The following is a 20,232-nucleotide window of genomic DNA, read 5'->3' as shown; positions in this document are numbered from 1 at the left end:
AATCCTACTTTCACTCCAGTTCCTGGGGCTCAGAGTCCCTGGCCCAGATGTCTCTTGCCATCTCATCTTCACCCTGCCTGGCTTCCCTTGCTTGTTCCAGGATTATTTCACAAAGAGGGACGTGGTTGGGTCTTTAACCCTGTGAATGCCAGCTCTCCCCAGGATGCCTGAGGAGCCTGTAGTGGAGCTGTCAGGGGCTGCTCAGGTTCTGGCTGGCAGCTGGACACTGTCCGTCTTGCCAGCTGGGACACAGTGCCTCTGGGTAGTTGTGTAAGAGAGGGGCCCTTGGCAGACATACAGGTTCTTCTCTATTGGTGGGCCAGCCAGCAGGTCAGTGGGAAGGTTAAAGGTCATGGGGTTTGGGGGAAACTGGGTGAGGAGTTCAGACCCATTCCCAGTAAAGCCTCTGGGAAGCACTTCTCTACTGGGGTAGCCCCTGATACCAGGGCACTCATTAACCCTCTGGGTGCCAGGGAAAAGGCAGGAGGTGAGTGCTGGGAGGCAGCTGAGGTCAACTTCTTTTGAACTTCCACGTGGTATTTACTCAGAGCAATTGGTGCCAGAGGCTCAGGGCCCTGGAGTATAAAGCAGAATGTCTGCTCTCTGTGCCCAGACGTGAGCAGGTGAGCAGCTGGGGCAGAGGGATGGGGGTCACAGTCCTAAGGCAGGGTATCGTAGGTGGCCTCAGGGGCGAGCCTGGGGTGGCCCCTAAGACGTCCTCTTGGAACACTTTGGCAGAGTTGTATCTTTGCCCTCGTTATGGCTCAGCGTTTCCCACCATGAAATGGGAGGGAGGGAGACAGGTGGGCAGGGGAGAGGTGGTAGAAGTGGCCTAGGGAGCTGCTCCTGGGGTCTGGGACCTTTGCAAAGGGGTTAGAGCAGCACGCTCCCTGCTACCTGACTGAGGTGGCAGGGGCACGCCCTCTCCCCATGTCTGAGGAAGACACCCAGCCTCCTTGACTCACCTAGGTCAGTCCTCTTGAGCCCCAACAGCTCTGTACTCCCCAGCCCAAGGAAGGGTTAACAGGATTTCGGGCAGTTGCCCCTGGAGAGGTCCCCTGGGCAAGTCACCTGCACCATGTCCCTTCCTCTGCTTCTTCCCCTAACCAGGCCTCCCTCCACCTGTCTTCTCAGAGCAGATAATGGCAAGCATGGCTGCCGTGCTCACCTGGGCTCTGGCTCTTCTTTCAGGTGGGTCTCCGACCCTGACTTCAACGTGGGGGTGTGGGTGGAGGCTGGCCTGAGGGCCCTGTCCACCCTGGGGAGGAGAGCCCAGGCCCTGATTACCTAGTTCCTCTCCGCAGCGTTTTCGGCCACCCAGGCACGGAAAGGCTTCTGGGACTACTTCAGTCAGACAAGCGGGGACAAAGGCAGGGTGGAGCAGATCCATCAGCAGAAGATGGCCCGCGAGCCCGCGTGAGTGTCCAGGGGAAGGGGAGTAGGCGAAGGGAGGAGACAGCTGGACCATGCCATGATGCCCTGCCTCTGCTGCCTCAACCTCTGTGGCCGCTGCTGGGACAGAGGAAAGGAGCGGTGCTAGCTCTGCCCGCAGATCCCGGCCATCCTGGGCTCTTCAGCGCCCTCTGCCTGCAGCCCCCATCTTGACAACTCCATAGCTGTTGCCCCATTGCCCACTGAGGCGCGGGACTTGGGATCAACCGGGAAGACGCCCGCTGCAGTCCCCAGAATCAAAGGATGATGTGGCGCATCTATGTTTATTTGTAGAGTGTTGTAGGTCTGGATTTGCATGTGCGATGTGTTTGTGCTTCGTGCGTGAGGAGTTGTGACTGGCCAGGGTTAGAACAACAGCCCTCGACTCTGGGGCCAACGCCCTGAGTCCTTGGTTCCCCCAGAGGATCAGTAACCGATGACTTGGGGATAAAGGAGATGATGGGGGCTAGCAGTCTGATGACCTGGATATCTGTCCCCTTCCCCAGGAGCCTGAAAGACAGCCTTGAGCAAGACCTCAACAATATGAACAAGTTCCTGGAAAAGCTCAGGCCTCTGAGTGGGAGCGAGGCTCCTCGGCTCCCACAGGACCCGGTGGGCATGCGGCAGCAGCTGCAGGAGGAGTTGGAGGAGGTGAAGGCGCGCCTCCAGCCCTACATGGCAGAAGCGCACGAGCTGGTGGGCTGGAATTTGGAAGGCTTGCGGCAGCACCTGAAGCCCTACACGATGGATCTGATGGAGCAGGTGGCCCTGCGCGTGCAGGAGCTGCAGGAGCAGTTGCGCGTGGTGGGAGAAGACACCAAGGCCCAGCTGCTGGGGGGCGTGGACGAGGCGCGGGCTTTGCTGCAGGAACTACAGAGCCGTGTGGTGAACCACACTGGCCGCTTCAGAGAGTTCTTCCACCCCTACGCCGAGAGCCTGGTGAGCGGCATCGGGCGCCACGTGCAGGAGCTGCACCGCAGGGTGGCTTCACACGCCCCAGCCAGTCCCGCGCGCCTCAGTCGCTGCGTGCAGGTGCTCTCCCGGAAGCTCACGCTCAAGGCCAAGGCCCTGCACACACGCATCCAGCAGAACCTGGACCAGCTGCGCGATGAGCTCAGCAGGGCCTTTGCAGGCACTGGGACTGAGGAGGGGGCCGGCCCAGATCCCCAGATGCTCTCGGAAGAGGTGCGCCAGCGACTCCAGGCTTTCCGCCAGGACACGTACCTGCAGATCGCTGCCTTCACTCAGGCCATCGACCAGGAGACTGAGGAAGTCCAGCAGCAGCTGGCGCCACCTCCACCAGGCCACAGCGCCTTCACCCCAGAGTTTCAACAAACGGACAGTGGCAAGGTTCTGAGCAAGCTGCAGGCCCGTCTGGATGACCTGTGGGAAGACATCACTCACAGCCTTCATGACCAAGGCCACAGCCACCTGGGGGAGCCCTGAGGGTCTACCTGCCCAGGGCCATTCCCAGCTCCTTGTCTGGGGAGCCCTGGCTCTGAGCCTCTAGCATGGTTCAGTCCTTGAAAGCGGCCTGTTGGGTGGAGGGCGGAAGGTCCTGTGCAGGACAGGGAGGCCACCAAAGGGGCTGCTGTCTCCCGCATATCCAGCCTCCTGCGGCTCCCCCATCTGGATGCATTACACTCACCAGGCTTTGCAAACCCAGCCTTCCAGTGCTCATTTGGGAATGCTCATGAGTTGCTCCATTCAAGGGGGAGGGAGTAGGGAGGGAGAGGCACCATGCGTGTGGGTGAGTATCTGCAAGCCTGTTTGCTGTGATGCTGGAAGCCTGTGCCACTGCGTCCTGGAGTTTGGCTCTGGTCACTTCTGGCTGCCTGGTGGCCACTGCTACAGCTGGTCCACAGAGAGGAGCACTTGTCTCCCCAGGGCTGCCATGGCAGCTATCAGGGGAATAGAAGGGAGAAAGAGGAGAATATCATGGGGACAACATGTGATGGTGTGTGAATATCCCTGCTGGCTCTGATGCTGGTGGGTATGAAAAGTGGGGGCCGTGATAGGAGAGGGCAGAGCCCATGTTTCCTGACATAGCTCTACACCTAAATAAGGGGCTGAACCCTCCAAACTGTGGGAGCTCCTTAAACCCTCTGGGGAGCATAATGTGTGCTCTCCCCATCTCCAGCCCCTCCCTCTGGACTCCCAAGCTGAAGCCTAGACTTCTGGCTCAAATGAAATAGATGTTTATGATAGAAGTTTGCCTGGTGTGACTCTCATTTGGACCATGTCTGAAAGCAGTGGCCTCACCACTCTCCCCAAAGCACACCCATCACCCACTCCATTCCCTTGCTGCTCTTTCTCATCGACCCCCTCCCAGTCCAGGTCTGTCAAAGGGGTTCTGACTGGGCTCTGCTTCAGGGATCCTGGCTAGACAACGCTGTCTGTCACACCTGGTGGGAGGGCCTGAGTTACGGACCCTTCCTCCGCACCTGCACTATTCACTAGCCTGCTCCCCACAGGACAGTGTGCATGGAATGCAGGCTGTGTCTGGAAGACCTGTGGCCCTGGGGGACCTGAAATTCCTGAGGTGGGCTGCCTGCTTCCTTTGTTCCTGCTGTTCTAGAGTTTAAATGGCCTCTTTTTATGCTGGACTCTCTTCTTGGGATTCTCAAACTCTTTCACTCAGCAGCATCAATGCTCCCTATAGATCCCCTGGGAACTGAAACTGCGGTGTGGTGGAGGAAGTGGAAAGGGTAAACACAGTCTCTTGTCTTTGGACTGCCCTGTCCGGCCCCCTTTCCTCCCAGTTCAGCCTACTGTCCCAGGGTTCTCAGCACCTGCCTGTTCCCCAACCCCGTAGCACAGACCCCACACATATGTAGGCTCATCATGCCTGCAGGCTGGTCTTCCCTGACACCCTGGATGTTGACAATAGAACTGGGTTGTGGACCCAGCACCTGGAGAGAAGAAGTGCTAGAAAGGTAGAAATAATAAAAGGTGTTTTTGTTGTTGTTAGGAAACTGGAAAAGCATGGGTCAAGGGGGTGGGCTATGGTGGGGATGGGAGGAGGTGGGAGTGAAAATGAGGGCTGTGTACTTGAGGCTGGGATTGGGGAAGGTAGTGATGAGGACAGAATAGGGAGTGGGAAGGACAGAAAAGGACAGCCGGCTTCAGGGATTGAGAGAGGGGAAAAAGCTGAGCCACCCGGAGGGGGGACCTAGCACGCAAGCAGCATGTGGCCCAACACTGGAACCAAGCATCCCGGCTCCGGGCGCACCGTCTCAGGATTCCCCAGGGACAAGTCCGGCCCCTTGTCCTCAAGGCTCTACCGACGTAAGGACCAATAGAACCCGGTGCGGTGGAGCTATTGTGAAGGAGCAAAAAACTGCCCTGGTTCTAAGAGGACGTCTTGGGGGAAGTGACGGCTGAGTTGAGGTGGATCTGGCTGGCGATGGAAGGTTCGAGCCATATAAACCTGGGAACCCGGAGCCTTTGACGACATTGTTCCCCAAAGGCCCGGAGTCTGCGGACTCTTTAAGAAGGGAGGCGGGGGTGGTGGCAGCTGGCGGAAGTGACGGTAGGGGTGGGGCCGCTAGAGCGGCGGAAGTCGGAAGCAGAGGTCCAAATTGCGCGTGGTGGCCATGGCGGCGAGCGGGGCTGTGGAACCCGGGCCCCCGGGGGCTGCTGTCGCCCCCTCGTCCGCCCTGGCCCCGCCGCCCGCCGCTGATCACTTGTTCCGGCCCATCAGCGCCGAGGACGAGGAGCAGCAGCCCACTGAGATCGAATCGCTATGCATGAACTGTTACTGCAATGTGAGGCGGGGGGGTAGGGCTTGGGCCGGGACGAGCCGGGGGTCGGACCCAGCCAGGTGGGCCTTGCCGGGGACCCCGAGACGCACCCGGAGATAGTAGGGCGGGGAACGGGAGTTTCATTGATTTTTTTTCCTTCGCTGCTTTCTGCTTCACCAGGGCATGACGCGCCTCCTGCTCACCAAGATTCCCTTCTTCAGAGAAATAATCGTCAGCTCCTTTTCCTGCGAGCACTGTGGCTGGAACAACACGGAGATTCAGTCGGCAGGCAGGGTCCAGGACCAGGGAGTACGATACACTTTGACCGTCAGGGCTCCGGAGGTGAGAGGACCTTGGAGCAGGTACCTCAGTATTCTAGAGGGAGATTGGGGACTGGGGTCAGAGCTCGGGTCCAGGCGGTCTGATCTTAAATAAATCCCCCTATGTCTCCTAGCCTTAGTTTCTTTTGTAAAATGGTACTGGTGTTGTCATCAGCTCAGGTGAGATAAGATTTGTGAACATGCTTCGTAAATGTCTGAGCATATGAAATGAGCAGTAGTTGTTATGAATAGTATTCTCACCATTTGGACAGCCTGGCTCACACCACCTGTACTATTTGAAAGGAGCAGTCTGGACCCTGTGGAGCGGTGAGAGGGAGAGACAGCTGGGCTGGGGTCTGATGGAAAGGGGACAGTCTGGTTATTACTTGAGGAGAAGCTGTTCTGCAGCCTCTTTGTACTGAACGTATTCCTTTCTGCCCAGGACATGAATAGAGAAGTGGTGAAGACTGACTCTGCTACCACAAGGATTCCTGAGCTAGATTTTGAAATTCCTGCCTTTAGCCAGAAAGGAGGTAAGTTTAAAATCAGAGTATTTGGGCTATTCACATGTAGCCAGAATCTTACCCTCTTTCTTGCAAACCCCCGGTGCCAGGTCTAATGGTTTGTGTATGGGTTCTACCATGTAATCATTGTGATTTTCATTGGTTTATCATGAGTAGAAAGCTTAGGTCAAACAGCTCGAGATGGTAGAAAGTAATGGTAATACCATAGTGTGTTTATTATAGAATTTTAGCATCACTGTTATCAGGCATGAATGGAACCTTGCACCTGGCCTTCTCATTTTATGGATGAGGAAATTAAGACCCAGAGAGTTCAAGTGAATTGCCCAGGGTCATACAGGCACTTGATAGCAGAGCTAAGGCTAAGTCACACTTGTCTTTTGTTGTTGTTCACAAGCTCTGACCACTGTTGAAGGACTGATCACCCGTGCTATCTCTGGCCTGGAGCAGGACCAGCCTGCACGAAGGGTAAGCTGGGGTTTTCTGATTGTAGCGGCTCAAGGAATAATTGCTTATATGTGTCTGACTATAGAGTGTCCCATGTGTCTGAATAGTCTCTGACTAAATTTTGGAAACTTGCTGGGTAAGCATATGGTGGTGCTGGAGCTGCTAGGATGTTGCATATGTTGTAATTATTGTCTTTTCCACTTCCCTCTCTCAGTATATATTCAGGCCTCATCAGACAGACGATATAATGTTACCTCTGAAGAGCTTTTCCTAATCCCCTTGGGTTATCTGTGTTTCCTGAGTATTCTGTTGCATTCTTATATTTATTATGACAAGTAATATACTTGCATACTATAACTGCATACTATAACTGCATCTTTAGTTATTTGTCTCCTTAATTGACTGGGGAGTCCCATGAGAGGACTGATATATTTACTATTATATCTCTAACATGGCATGAGTGGCTGGGCTAAATGGTTGAATGAATGAGAAAAATGAGGCTTGCCTGTCACCACCCGTCAACTTCAGGCTTGTTTGCTACATCTCATTATGAAGCCTGAAGTTTCCACTCACACTGAGACAGGTGGTGACTTCCTAATGGAAGTAACATGGGCATGACGAGGGGCAGGGCATAAGTACACCACCAGGGCTGATGCTTTACTCTCTGTTCACGGCAGGCAAACAAAGATGCTACAGCTGAAAGAATTGATGAGTTCATTGTCAAACTGAAGGAGCTAAAGCAAGTAGCCTCCCCTTTCACTCTGGTGAGTATTGAGAGACTGGAGTTGCCCTCGATTAGGGGAGGAAGGACTATTAAGACTGCTGGGATTTTCCACTGTGGTGCCTGAGTGGTCTGATAGTAGGTGATGTAGGATTGTTTATGATTTCCTTTTGCAATGACTCTCTCTTCACCCATTTGTTAGATCATTGATGATCCCTCAGGGAACAGCTTTGTGGAAAACCCACATGCTCCTCAGAAAGATGATTCCCTGGTGATCACACACTACAACCGGACCCAACATCAGAAAGAGATGCTGGGGCTCCAAGTAAGTGGACTAAAGGATCCAGAAGAATGCTCTGGAATTATCGCACACTCTGGATTGCTTGGAGTCAGTGGAACTTATTTTGCTGCTGCTGCTCTGTGTGCCCTATCTCAGCTTGTTTGTGCTTCTCATCTTGCTCATGTCCAGGACTTGGGTAAACTTCACAGAAAGGATGGCAGTGGCTGTGATCCTATTTTAAGCCCTGTTCTTCCCTTGGTTGGGGCTTTACTTTGTGGTTTCTCTAACTGATGAGGTGGCACCTGACATAAGTGAGCCAGAGCATTTTCTTCCACTCCAGGGCAGGGTGTTGGGGACACTGAGTTATACCTGCCAACTTGCGATGTGCATCTTTGCCATTTTAGGAAGAAGCACCAGCAGAGAAGCCAGAAGAGGAAGATCTCAGAAATGAAGTGAGTCACATTGGCTACTGGTGAGGAAGGAGCAGAGCTGTGGGCTGAGACTGATGCTGTTCAGCATCTGTCTTCCTTGTCACCAACATAGATGACCACCAGCATACCAACTGAGTGTCTTTAGCCTGAACATCCCATTGGGGAGGGCTCACCCTTTGTCCCAATGTTGTGTTCCAGGTGCTCCAGTTCAACACAAACTGCCCAGAATGCAATGCCCCTGCTCAGACCAACATGAAGCTAGTACGTATCTTTTGCCAAGCAGTTGGGTTGCTCTTCCTTTGACTCAGGCATGAAGATTATAATTAGGCTGGGAGCATCCCTTTCAAGGAAAGCACATACGTTATACCCAGTAATAAGGAGGATATTATCTTTGATTAGACTGTGTACCTTGGGTTTTATGTTCAAAGAGAAAATTAGGCCATGGTCACTAGACTGTGTGTATGTGGTCTGAGCCATGCCTTCAAATGTGTGAACAGGGATCGCCATGGGTTGGGAACTTGCCCTCTTCTGGAGCACTCTGTGGGCTGCCTCTTGTGAATATTTCCTGCAGTTCTGGGACCAGCATATGTTTGTGTGGGGTTTGGCTTTGTTTTTCCCCAGATGGTGGTCCTGTTCACCTGGATGTAGATTTCCTTAACTCCGTTTTCCAGAAATCCCTCACTTTAAGGAGGTTATCATCATGGCTACCAACTGCGAGAACTGTGGGCATCGGACCAATGAGGTGGGTGGGCACCATTATTTGGGAAGAAGACTAGCTTAAGGTTAACCCCCTTTTAACTATCATTCTTCCTAAATACTTCAGGACTTGGGGGCAGGGGGTGTAGAGCAGCTTGGGTCTTTTTCTTAGGTCTAGTGTAGGGTAAAGAGCCCTTGAAGGAACGGGAAGTAGCCTAGAAAAGAAAAGTTAGAGATTCTATAACTTGTTTAAGACATATTAAAGGTTGATGATATAAGAGAAAAGTCTTTTGACCCACTCCTCAGAGGTGTGGAAGTTCAGTGAGGCAGACTTAAGACTTCACAATGAAGAACCCAATAGAGCTGTCTGAAAATAGAATGAGCTGCCTTGGAGAATTATAAATTCCCTTCTCCTGAGTGTATCTGAGTATAAGCTAATTCAGTTCTTTAACCAGAATATTATAAAGGAGACACTCATTGGATGCAGTGGATGAAAGGACTGCAATAAATGCTTAAAAGTCTCTTTCAACCCCAAGAGTCAGGTTTTTTAAAGGTAAATTCAGAGTTTGTTGGCAGTTTGGGAGAGGTTTTGGCATGTTACCAGGGTTGGGCACTGCTCCTGGCCAGCTCTTGGTGTTTTTGGTTTGGGTGACTGCTGTTTAGAAGGCTCTTTCTTTGGTAGCTATTAGTGGGCCTAACTGATTGGAGGTCTAAGCCTACACTCCACGTCTCCTGGGTACCAAGATAGGCTCAGGTCTTCTCTCTGTTGCTCCTGACTGTTATCTATGCAGGTGAAATCTGGAGGAGCAGTAGAACCCTTGGGCACCAGGATCACCCTCCACATCACAGATCCCTCAGATATGACCAGAGACCTCCTCAAGGTAACAGTCAGCTTGGGAAAGTCAGTGTCCTCCTCCTAAGTTAGATAAGCTGTCTCTATCTAGGTGAAGCTGTCTTTTAGGAATAATGTTCAGGGCCATGAGGCATCTCCTACTTCCCTGGCTTTGAGGACCCCTGAGCAGAGGGGATTAATCCAAGGTTGGAATTGCAGATGTAGAAGGTGACCTGTTAGCTCTTTCTGATGACTGGGTAGCTTTTTGGCCTCCAGTGTTTCTCTGGGTCCTCTTCTCTGTCCCCTAATGACAGGATACCCGACAGCTTGAAACTATGACTGAGTTTCCCTTTATTAAGTTGGATCCATTCCCGTGGTTCAGATGGACAGGAGTGAGTCTCAAGCTTTAACAAGGGAGTCAGAGAAAACTGGGACAGCTGCCCTTGTCCCCAGTCTATCACTACTGGTATTAATTGAGCAGGAGGCCTCTGGTTGGCTTTCTTTGCTTCTGACTTAAAGCTTAAAACTGACCTCTCATCTCACAGTCTGAGACTTGCAGTGTGGAAATCCCAGAGCTAGAATTTGAACTGGGAATGGCCGTCCTTGGGGGCAAGTTCACCACCCTGGAAGGGCTGCTGAAAGACATCCGAGAACTGGTGAGTCACCTGAGTAGCGTGTAAACCATCTTTGAGCAATTTGGCTGTGTGAAAAAGGACTGGAAAACTTCAAACATCCTAGTTTTCGGTGGTGGTAACTGTGGGTTTCTTTGCCTTAAAGCTGGTTTAAGAGACTTAAATATTATTTTGGATTGTGAAGAGACAAATATTATTTTGGATTGTGAAGATAAGTTTATGGGAAATGTTGAATGGAAATTCCAGGCCTAACTTTGGGACTTCATAGTTATTTTGTGGTCTTGGAGAAGTCATTTATTTTACTGGAAAGTTAGGTGATGAGGGTCCTTCTAAGCACCTAAAACTTCCCAACATAAAAAACATACATGTGTTGACTTAGCCCAAATATTTATCTTCTTGATGAATTATTTCGCTTGATTCTCTGTTGGGCATTTTGTATTTGTAAATTGTACTTTTTCTTTGCATTTCTTCTCCAAATTAGTATTAGAGATCACATTCTAAGAACATGTTTCGGTTTTTGTTTTACATTGCCAGTTTTGTTATCTTGGCACATTATCCCATAGACTCCTAGTAGCGACTGCCTTGGTTAGAAAGGTGGTGTGGTCTAAATGGAAACCACGTTTCCCTGACTGGGCACCCACTGCCACCCCCTGCATAGTTTATGGTCAGGCCTAACAAATATAAAGCCAGTATTCACACAATTTGGATATCATTTATTGCAGGTGACCAAAAATCCTTTCACACTGGGTGACAGTTCCAATCCTTGCCAGAAAGAGAGACTGCAGGAGTTTAGCCAGAAGATGGACCAGGTAAGAGGTCACTGGCCAGTCAGTACTTAGGGTCCAGTGAACAAGAGGCTGCATGCTCATGTCTTGCCACTTTTTGAACATCTAACCATCGTGTTGGGCATTCTTCTGGTTTTCTTTTTCTTTTTTTGTTTTTGGAAACAGTCTTGTTCTGTTGCCCAGGCTGGAGTGCAGTGGCGCAATCTTGGCTCACTGCAACCTCTGCCTCCCGGGTTCACACAATTCTCCTGCCTCAGCCTCCCGAGTAGCTGGGATTACAGGCGCACACTACCACGTGTGGCTAATTTTTTGTATTTTTAGTAGAGACAGGGTTTCACTATGTTGGCCAGACTGGTCTCGAACTCCTGACCTCATGATCCGCCTGCCTCGGCCTCCCAAAGTGCTGGGATTACAGGCATGAGCCACCGCGCCCGGCCCTATTCTGGTTTTCTGTATTCCATGTCTTCTTTCTTGTTTTTCTCCCTTATTTTGTTAGAGCATCTCCTCCAGTAGCTTCCTGGGACAAAGCACATGGGAAATAAAATTTCTGGGACCTTCCACGTCTGAACATTTCTTTATTCTGTTATCACACTAAAGTGATTATTGGCTGGGAATAGGATTCTAGGATAGAAATAATTTTCAAAGACCCTGCACTACGGTCTTCCAGTTTGGCAAAGACATTGCATTACAGTCTTCCAGTTTGGCTGTTGAGAAGTCTGAAGCCATTTTGATTTCTGGTCTTTTATATGTGACCTAGTCTTGTGATCTCTTTGTCTTCTTTGATGTGAAAAAATTTCAGGATGTGCCTTGGAGTGGGTCAATTTTTTTTGTTTTTGTTTTTGTTTTTTGTTTTTTGTTTTTTTTTTTTGAGACGGAGTCTCGCTATTTCGCCCAGGCTGGAGTGCAATGGCCGGATCTCAGCTCACTGCAAGCTCCGCCTCCTGGGTTTACGCCATTCTCCTGCCTCAGCCTCCCGAGTAGCTGGGACTACAGGCGCCCGCCACCACGCCCGGCTAGTTTTTTGTATTTTTTTAGTAGAGATGGGGTTTCACTGTGTTAACCAGGATGGTCTCGATCTCCTGACCTCGTGATCCGCCCATCTCGGCCTCCCAAAGTGCTGGGATTACAGGCTTGAGCCACCGCGCCCGGCCGGAGTGGGTCAATTTTTACCCACTGGGCTAAGCACTTGGTGGATCTGTGGATCTTTTCAGTCTGGAAAACTCATGTGGTTCAGTTTTAAGAAGCTTTCATGAATGATTCTATTGAAGATTATCTTTTTTCTGATTTTTTTTTCTGTCCTTTCTGAGAACTCCTGGATTTTAGATATTAGACTTACTTGTCTGGTCTTCTATAATTTACTTTTTTTTTTTTTTTGTTCTATTTTTGGTTTCTTGGTCTTTTTGTTCACTTTGGGAGATTCCCTCAACTTTATTTTTCAACCTTTCAATTGACGTTTTCATTTCCACTAAAACTTTTATTTTCCAAGGAGCTTTTTAAAAAATAGCATCCTGTCTTAAGGATGTAATATTTTTTTCTTCTTGAAGATTATTATTATTTTTTAAATTTTTTGAGCATGTAATTTATATAGCGCTTCTTGATACTGATGTTGGATCTTTTTTGACATTTTATTCTCCTTGCATCCTCTTTTTTCCCATTTGATTTCCCATCTTTCAATGTTAAGGGCTTTGCTCAGATGTCTGATAATCATTGTCTTCTTACAAGTAGCTGACTAAAGACCTGAGTAGGGGGTGAGCCTTGTTGACATGGGGCTTATTACAGGGGAATTTAGCTTAGTTGTTTTGTTGAGGTGGCCTCCAATGACAGAATTGTTAGGTCTTTCCTCTTGGGCTAGTCAGATTCCACTCTGTGGTTGTTGCATTTCCTGGCCTGAGGGTAAAGGCTTGGCTGGCAGTGTTCTGAGAGCTGTGGAAAGGGGGCTAGGGTGTGTATGTATTCTGTTTCCCATAAGCTTACATTCATTTAACCTCATTGTTCTTGATTCCTTTCCCTCTAGCTTCAACTGGGCCAGCACCCCCCAGTCCACAGCTTGCATCTGATGTTGGCTTTTCTAACAGTCCTTGTTTTAGATCCTTTCCCCTCTACTTTCAGAGCTACCTAATTTCACCAATTCTTAAAACTTTTGGGGATTCTGTAATATAAATTGGGTTGGCTCTTGTCTGGCAGACATAGCCCCTTTTTACCAGAGGTTATGTAAAATTTACTTGCTGTGTTCTCTCTCTCCTTTAGATCATCGAAGGTAACATGAAGGCTCACTTTATTATGGATGATCCAGCAGGAAACAGTTACTTGCAGGTATAGTAGACCTTCCCTGATGTTTCATAGAGATACATTTTCTGATCTTCCTTGAATATGTATCATTTCCCTAGAAACTGAAAGACTTGATTCTAAAAGGACTGCTTTTTACCAAGGAGGCGAAGTTAGAAGATACATAAGGGAGAAAAGAGGGGGGTGGGGGAGAGGATTTTTTTTTTTTTAAGTGTATGTAAAGAAGGAAAAAAAGGGCTGGGCGCGGTGGCTCAAGCCTGTAATCCCAGCACTTTGGGAGGCCGAGACAGGTGGATCACGAGGTCAGGAGATCGAGACCATCCTGGCTAACACAGTGAAACCCCCTCTCTACTAAAAAAAAAAACTAGCCGGGCGAGGTGGTGGGCGCCTGTAGTCCCAGCTACTCGGGAGTCTGAGGCAGGAGAATGGCGTAAACCCAGGAGGCAGAGCTTGCAGTGAGCTGAGATCCGGCCACTGCACTTCAGCCTGGGCGACAGAGCGAGACTCCGTCTCAAAAAAAAAAAAAGGGAAGAAAAGGATACTCTGAGGCTCCTTTTTTACTGTATTCTAGCTCTTGTCCCAGTTCTGGAGTTTTCATTTTGCACATCTGATTATGGAGTGAGGAGAAATGGTGCCTCGTCCAGAGGCCAAGATAGGAAACTGATAGGCTTTAAGTTGACTGAGGAGATAGTCCGGTGATTGATGTGCCTTTAACATTGATTGAATGCTTACCATGGGTCAGGCAAAACTTCTAAGTTCTTTCCAAGATTAAGACCATTGCTATACTTTTTATAAGAAGGTGCAGATATTACAAAATAGGTGGATCGTTCCCTGATTCTGGGGCTGGGGTCTTCCATGCCTGGCACATGTGGGCTCTGTTGCTACCCACTAGTTCAGTCTAGCCGTGGGAAATTGGAGGCCAATAAAAATAAGAAGAAAAACCCAAAACTCATGATGTTCTTGGGAAAGTGGGAATTGGAAGCTGCCTGCAGGGAGGGGGAGTGGCACGGTGGCACTGATTGTCTGTCCTTGACCTTGCAGAATGTGTATGCACCTGAAGATGATCCTGAGATGAAGGTGGAGCGTTACAAGCGCACCTTTGACCAAAATGAGGAGCTAGGGCTCAATGACATGAAGACAGAGGGCTATGAGGCAGGCCTGGCTTCACAACGGTAGCAGTGGGGGGCTCAAGGGCCAGCGTCCAGTGCTGCTGTTTCTGTAGGTTATTTATTAGTATCAGAAGAAGGCTGGGAGTGTCCTTCCCACCAGCCCTTGCCCATGGTGGGGAGGACATCTGGTCTGGGTCAGACTTTCTAAACAGCTTGTGATGTAAGTGTGAGCCTCTTGTGTTACTTAACCTTATTTTGGAAGTTTTGAATTGGCCTCGGAGGAAACCCAGAAATGAACCAGGGGTATGTCATTATCACTTTTTTCATAGCAAGTCCTTACCCTCCCTCCACTTAATGCTCTGTCCTCTAAGGTTAGAACTCTGAAGTTGGAGAAGGTGGAATAAAGTTACACCTGGAGTTTGGTTGTTGGTTTCGAGTATATAAAATACTGACTTTCAACAGGAAAGGAGTCTCCTGAGGGGAGACCAAGTCCAGCACAAGTGAAGGAGTTACCATTGAAATGATGACTTTCAAACAGCACTGGCCTCTGTATTGACCCTATCCTTGTTGATATGCTGTTAGAATTCAGCCTCCCAAAGAAAATTTTCCCGCGTATCCACTGTAATTTGGGGATTGCAGCTGGCATTTAATTCATTCCTGCAACAGATGCTTGCTTATCTATGTTATGCCAAGCACACCACAGAACAGAGGACAAAATAAATCTCTTTCATGGAACTTAAAGTCTAGTGGGAAAAACGACAGTAAACAGATGAGGAAAACAGTACATCAGATGGTGACTAGTGTCATGGAGGAATGTAAAGCAGGGAAGGGGCTGGGTTGTGCAAGGAAAGCGGGAGTAGGGAAGATCTTCTGAACAAGAAGGTGATAATTTGACATTTGGGCAAAGCTGAGGAGGTCAGGGAGTGAGCTGTGTGGTTAGCTGGGGAAAGAGATTTCCTGGCAGAGGGAACTGCAAATGCTAGAGCTGTGAGGTTAGAGCCAGTGGGGGTGTCTGATCAGTTAGCCCCACTCTCAGTTACAAATGTTGAAACACATTCATTCAGAGGCAGGAGGCTCTCTGCAGTTGTTCCAAAAGTTAAGGACCAGTGAGCACTCTGCTGCTCGGGCCCTGGACTTCCCAGCCAGTGCTCTTTGCACTATAGTTTCCTGCCTCTCATAAACAAAAGGTGACTCCTGCGGTGCAGACTGCATGGTATTTGTTCAATAAAGACCAGTTCATTGATTAAGATGTTATCACAAACCTTACTGCTTTGTGTTGCAAACTTCGGGTTTTTTTTTTTTGGTAGAGACAGTCTTGCTCTGTTGCCCAGGCTGGAGTGCAGTGGTGTGATCTCGGCTCACTGCAACCTCTGCCTCCCAGGTTCAAGCAATTCTCCTGCCTCAGCCTCCCAAGTAGCTAGGACTACATGCGCACACCACTACGCCCAGCTAATTTTTTTTGTATTTTAGTAGAGACAGGGTTTCACTGTGTTGCCCAGGCTGGTCTCGAACTCCTGAGCTCAGGCAATCCGCCCGCCTCAGCCTCCCAAAGTGCTAGGATTACAGGCATGAGCCACTGTGCCCAGCCTATTGCAAACTTAACTCTGAAGAATGAGTTAGAGATGACTTAGCAATCAGACATCTACTCTCATTGCTCTGTTAAACTATTCTCATAGGTCACAAGTGATTTTCCAGTTGGAAAAGGTTATCTCTTTCTGTCACTTTTGATAGTGGACCATCTCTTCTTAACCCTTCTCTTGGCTCTCCAGATACTGTACTTTTGGCTTTCCCTTCACTTTGAATCTTTCTTATTTGCACAGTTTGCCTCCTCCCTTTTTATTAAATTTGTTTCTGAGAGTTCTGCTTTCAGACATCTCCCTGTATCAGATTCTTTGGCATCTTACTATCATGTGGGACTAACTTCCATACCTGTATCTCTAATTTTCTGTGAGGGTGAGAGTAAGGTGTTTGGAGACTCAGGTTAGCAAATGACTCATTCAAACTATAAAGCTTCAGTACTTTGAGCAAACTTCTCACAGGCAACTATTCTACCCTAAGAGATTATCTCTAGATATGTTTCCAGCTGGCTTGGGAATCTAAGTTTACCAGACAACCCTCTGATCTATCGTTTGGTCTCTAGACTTCCCCATAGTGTAGGTGTGCTCTGTTAAGATAAACTGCAGTATCAGGTTCATTTTCCATTGTGAAGGAAAAAAAATGGCACTCTGGCTTACTACTGAATCTCTTGTGAGTTTGATTGATGTAAGGCATTCTCCCAGAATCCACCTAGGAAATGATGACCTGAGTTTCTGAACTTGCAAAGACTGAGGACCAAATGCCAGACCGGGATAACCCAGCTAAGATACTTCCTGCCCTTTGATGACAAGGCATTATTCAGTTTCATACCCTTCTCTTGAAGTATCTCTCAGCTCCTTTCTCATTTCATAAAGTGTGTCAGGATGGGAGCTTACATATAGTTAACTGAGTCTTGCTCCACAGGCCCTAGCATATGACACATGGTTAATAAAATCTGTTAAAATCCTCCATCCTAGATCAAACCCTATTAGGACACTAGGGGTAACATCTATAGGTAATAAGATAGGGAAAGGGTCTTGCTTTAAAGCCAGGGTAGGTGAGTCAAAGTGCCAAGAACATGTGGATTCAGTTTCACAGCCACGAGTAAAATCTAGGTGGAAAAGTTTTGTGATTGTGTTAAAAAAGGAAAGAGGTTCGTGCGTGAGGGCATGCCTCCTGCTTTCATGGGTCAAGTATGTGAAATGCAGCCATGTTCAGTCATTAGACCTGTGGACGAACATATAGGTAGGTACTGAATGTACGTCTGTGTCGTGATGAGTAAGTGGAGGAGCGAGGTGAGTGTTGGGAGCAAGTATGAAGGGCAGTTGACTTGGCCAACTGAAAGCTTTAATGATGGCAACACTTTCATTCTAACATCAGTCTATTTCCTTCTTTGTATACCTGGGGTATGTGCCTGATGCACACTGCAGAAAATGGTGCCTCTGCTTACATTTAGGGCAGTGGTGGTTAAGACTACTTGGCTTTATTCCTATTAAAAATTTTTTTTGGCCGGGCACAGTGGCTCACGCCTGTAATCCCAGCACTTTGGGAGGCCGATGCGGGCGGATCACGAGCTCAGGAGATTGAGACCATCCTGGCTAACATGGTGAAACCCTGTCTCTACTAAAAAATACAAAAAATTAGCTGGTTATGGTGGTGGGTGCTTGTAGTCCCAGCTACTCGGGAGGCTGAGACAGGAGAATGGTGTGAACTCGGGAGGCGGAGCTTGCAATGAGCAGGGATCCCGCCATTGCACTCCAGTCTGGGAGACAAAGTGAGACTCCGTCTCAAAAAAAAAAAAAACAAAAACGAAAAAACACTTTTTTTTAAGCACTTCTTTTTAAGGCAAATGGCAGTGTTTCCAACTGTGAAGAGAAAAAAACTGCTTATTTTGTGTGTTCACCTCAGTTTAGTATTGGCACTTCCAATGCTTGTTTTCCTAGTCTGTAAAATGGGGATAATTAAGATAAATAAAATTATCCCCATTTTACAGGTGACAGAACAGCCTCACAGAGGCTAGGTAACTTCCAGAAGGAAGCAGAGCTTTTTTTTTTAGAGACGGAGTCTCACTCTGTTGCCCAGACTGGAGTGCAGTGGCATGATCTCGGCTCCCTACAACCTCTGCCTCCCAGGTTCAAGCGATTCTCCTGCCTCAGCTTCCTGAGTAGCTGGGACTACAGGTGCGTGCCACCATGCCTGGCTACTTTCTGTATTTTTAGTAGAGATGGGGTTTCACTATGTTGGCCAGGCTGGTCTCGAACTCCTGACCTCGTGATCTACCCACCTCGGCCTCCCAAAGTGCAAGGATTACAGGCGTGAGCCACCATGCCTGGCCAGAAGTAGAGTTTCTAAGAGGCAGGTGTCAAACCCAGGCCAGACTCTGAAACCTGAGCTCTGAATATTTTGAGCTCAACTCCACAGTGACTGTATTTGTTCTATTAGAGACAACTGCAGAGAGAGGCCAAAGCTCAGAGCAGGCCACTGGCACTGGCATCTGATCCTGCTTAACTGCCCTGCAGCATAGGATGGAGACACTTGGGTCTTGTCAGGCTAAGGGATGGGGTAGGATGGCTAGTGGTGGAATTGAAGAAAACAAATGGGCAGAAGGTGGCTGGGTGGAAGTTGAGCGGGCTATCCTGGCAGTGTTCACTGGAGAAGTGTGAGGCTTTCTGAATGCCTGCTGACACCAGGGTGGGGCAGGGCTGTGCAGTGCAGTGCAGTGTGAGATACACCAAATTGGACTAGAAGCCAAGGCAGGGTTGTGTAGGGGGTACCCCTGGGGCCCTCCACCTAGTGAAGCCCTATCAGCCCAGTGTCCTCTCACCAGCCCTCAGAGCCCCAGCCAGTTTTCCTTTCTGGGCCTGTACTGCAACCCCCTCAACATGGCCCACTGGGTAAAAATTCATGCTTCAAGACTGATCCCCAAGCCTGTTTTATATTATATGAGTAAAGAATTTTTAAACACTTATCCCCAGATAATGTGTATTTATGAAGTATAGCCCTATCTGCTTGACTAATGTATTAAAACTGTCCTTTTTGACTTCTGGTCCAAGAAACTATTGTCTGCACTTCTGTGTAGTTGTATATAGCATCCTGCAAATTCTGTCAGAAGTCTGTGTTTTCAGTAACACTAAAACTTCTCTCTCAAATGATACAAATTTTCAGCTTTAAGACAAGTTATGGGGAATGAATGTACAACATACTGACTATAGCTAATAATTCTGTATTGTTTACTTGAAGCTTGCTAAGACAAATTTAAGTGCCCCCCACCAAACTAGTACATAAATAAGTCTAGTGAAGGATGTTTTAATTAATTTGATTTTGGTAATCATTACACAATGTATAATTATATCCAATCATCACATTGTACACCTTGAATATATATAATTTTTGTCAAATAACCTTAATAAAGCTGGGAAGAAAACGATAAAAAAGTGACAATCTAACATATGATAAGGTAAAAAGATATTTCAAGAAATTTGGATGACCTCTTGCACCCCACTTTGCTAGCCTCTACTCCCAAGAGTCATGTTCTGGCTATGTGAAGTTGAGCAACTTCTTAAATCTTGCCAAGCTTCAGTTCTTATCTGTAAAATGTGATATTGAAACGATTTGAGAATTGTGAGGGTTAAATGAGATAATTCAGGTAAAGCTCTAAAACCCCTGCCAAGAATAAAGTCTTTTCTTCCCCCCCAAAACTTGAGTATTAGAATTCATTCTCTCTGGTTTCTCTCTTTTGCTATGCTAAAAATAGATCCAGGTCCTTTTCATTGTCAAGATGTTAGTTTCCTTCAAAAGATAACTGCGAGCTACTTGTAATATAACACCAGAAGAGTTATACAGGTCTTAGAAACTACGTTTTTCATAGTAATTATGTTGGTTTGCACTTCCTGGCTTCCCTTCTCAGACGGTAGGTACCTGGAAGCCTAGTGGAGCAGATTCTCCCCACTTGAAGATACTTATAAAAATAACGAACATAGTTCCGATGACCATACGCCCACCATATGCCCAACACTGCTCTGCGCACTTCACACAGTAGTGTTATCTCAGCCTGTGACCATTCCGAGTTAGGTGCCGGGATTCTCCCCGCTTTGTGATAACTTGCCCGAGGTAGTACAGCTAGCCAGCTATGGAACCAGCGCCTGTAGTCCCAGCTACTCGGGAGGCTGAGGCAGGAGAGTGGCGAGAACCCGGGAGGCGGAGCTTGCAGTGAGCTGAGATCCGGCCACTGCACTTCAGCCTGGGCGGCAGAGCGAGACTCCGTCTCAAAAAAAAAAAAAAAAAAAAAAACAAACTCGGCTACGTTGCAGCCTGTGGCCCTCCACTTTCTTGCCCGTGCTTTGCAGTTTAGGTAACCTCTGGGGGCGGGGTCTTTTGGGTCAGGTTGTGGCCTCACAGAACAGCGCTTGCTGCGGTTGGATGG

At 48.4% G+C, this 20,232-nt stretch overlaps 2 protein-coding genes across 8 annotated transcripts; both read left to right on the top strand.

The window, feature by feature from the left end:
* Positions 1-354: 354 nt before the first annotated feature.
* On the top strand, positions 355-3,641 carry APOA5 (apolipoprotein A5). Of its 4 annotated transcripts, none has more exons than XM_001090079.5 (4): positions 355-623; positions 1,111-1,191; positions 1,305-1,416; positions 1,938-3,641. In XM_001090079.5, the coding sequence occupies exons 2-4, from the start codon at positions 1,143-1,145 to the stop codon at positions 2,875-2,877; spliced, it is 1,101 nt and encodes a 366-aa protein (XP_001090079.3). In that variant the 5' UTR covers positions 355-623; positions 1,111-1,142; the 3' UTR covers positions 2,878-3,641. The 4 variants fall into 4 exon arrangements, with proteins under 4 accessions (XP_001090079.3, XP_077820498.1, XP_077820499.1 ...); XM_077964372.1 differs by having other exon boundaries at positions 360-487; XM_077964373.1 differs by having other exon boundaries at positions 396-487; positions 1,135-1,191.
* Positions 3,642-3,795: 154 nt separating this feature from the next.
* On the top strand, positions 3,796-15,481 carry ZPR1 (ZPR1 zinc finger). 4 transcript variants are annotated; one of them, XM_015115768.3, is made up of 14 exons: positions 3,796-4,844; positions 5,355-5,516; positions 5,937-6,027; positions 6,413-6,483; positions 7,140-7,226; positions 7,386-7,508; positions 7,868-7,915; positions 8,093-8,159; positions 8,566-8,636; positions 9,382-9,471; positions 9,968-10,078; positions 10,777-10,863; positions 13,087-13,152; positions 14,167-15,481. In XM_015115768.3, exons 2-14 carry the CDS (start codon positions 5,358-5,360, stop codon positions 14,299-14,301), a joined length of 1,206 nt encoding a protein of 401 aa, XP_014971254.3. In that variant the 5' UTR covers positions 3,796-4,844; positions 5,355-5,357; the 3' UTR covers positions 14,302-15,481. The 4 variants fall into 4 exon arrangements, with proteins under 4 accessions (XP_014971254.3, XP_028689836.2, XP_014971253.3 ...); XM_028834003.2 differs by having other exon boundaries at positions 4,205-4,367; XM_015115767.3 differs by lacking the exon at positions 3,796-4,844 and adding an exon at positions 4,992-5,198.
* Positions 15,482-20,232: the final 4,751 nt, after the last annotated feature.

The sequence above is a fragment of the Macaca mulatta genome, chromosome 14 (genome assembly GCF_049350105.2).
Source record: "Macaca mulatta isolate MMU2019108-1 chromosome 14, T2T-MMU8v2.0, whole genome shotgun sequence".
NCBI lineage: Eukaryota > Metazoa > Chordata > Mammalia > Primates > Cercopithecidae > Macaca > Macaca mulatta.
The sequence above is the reverse complement of the archived record's forward strand: the minus strand, read 5'-3'. Positions and strand labels throughout refer to the sequence as shown.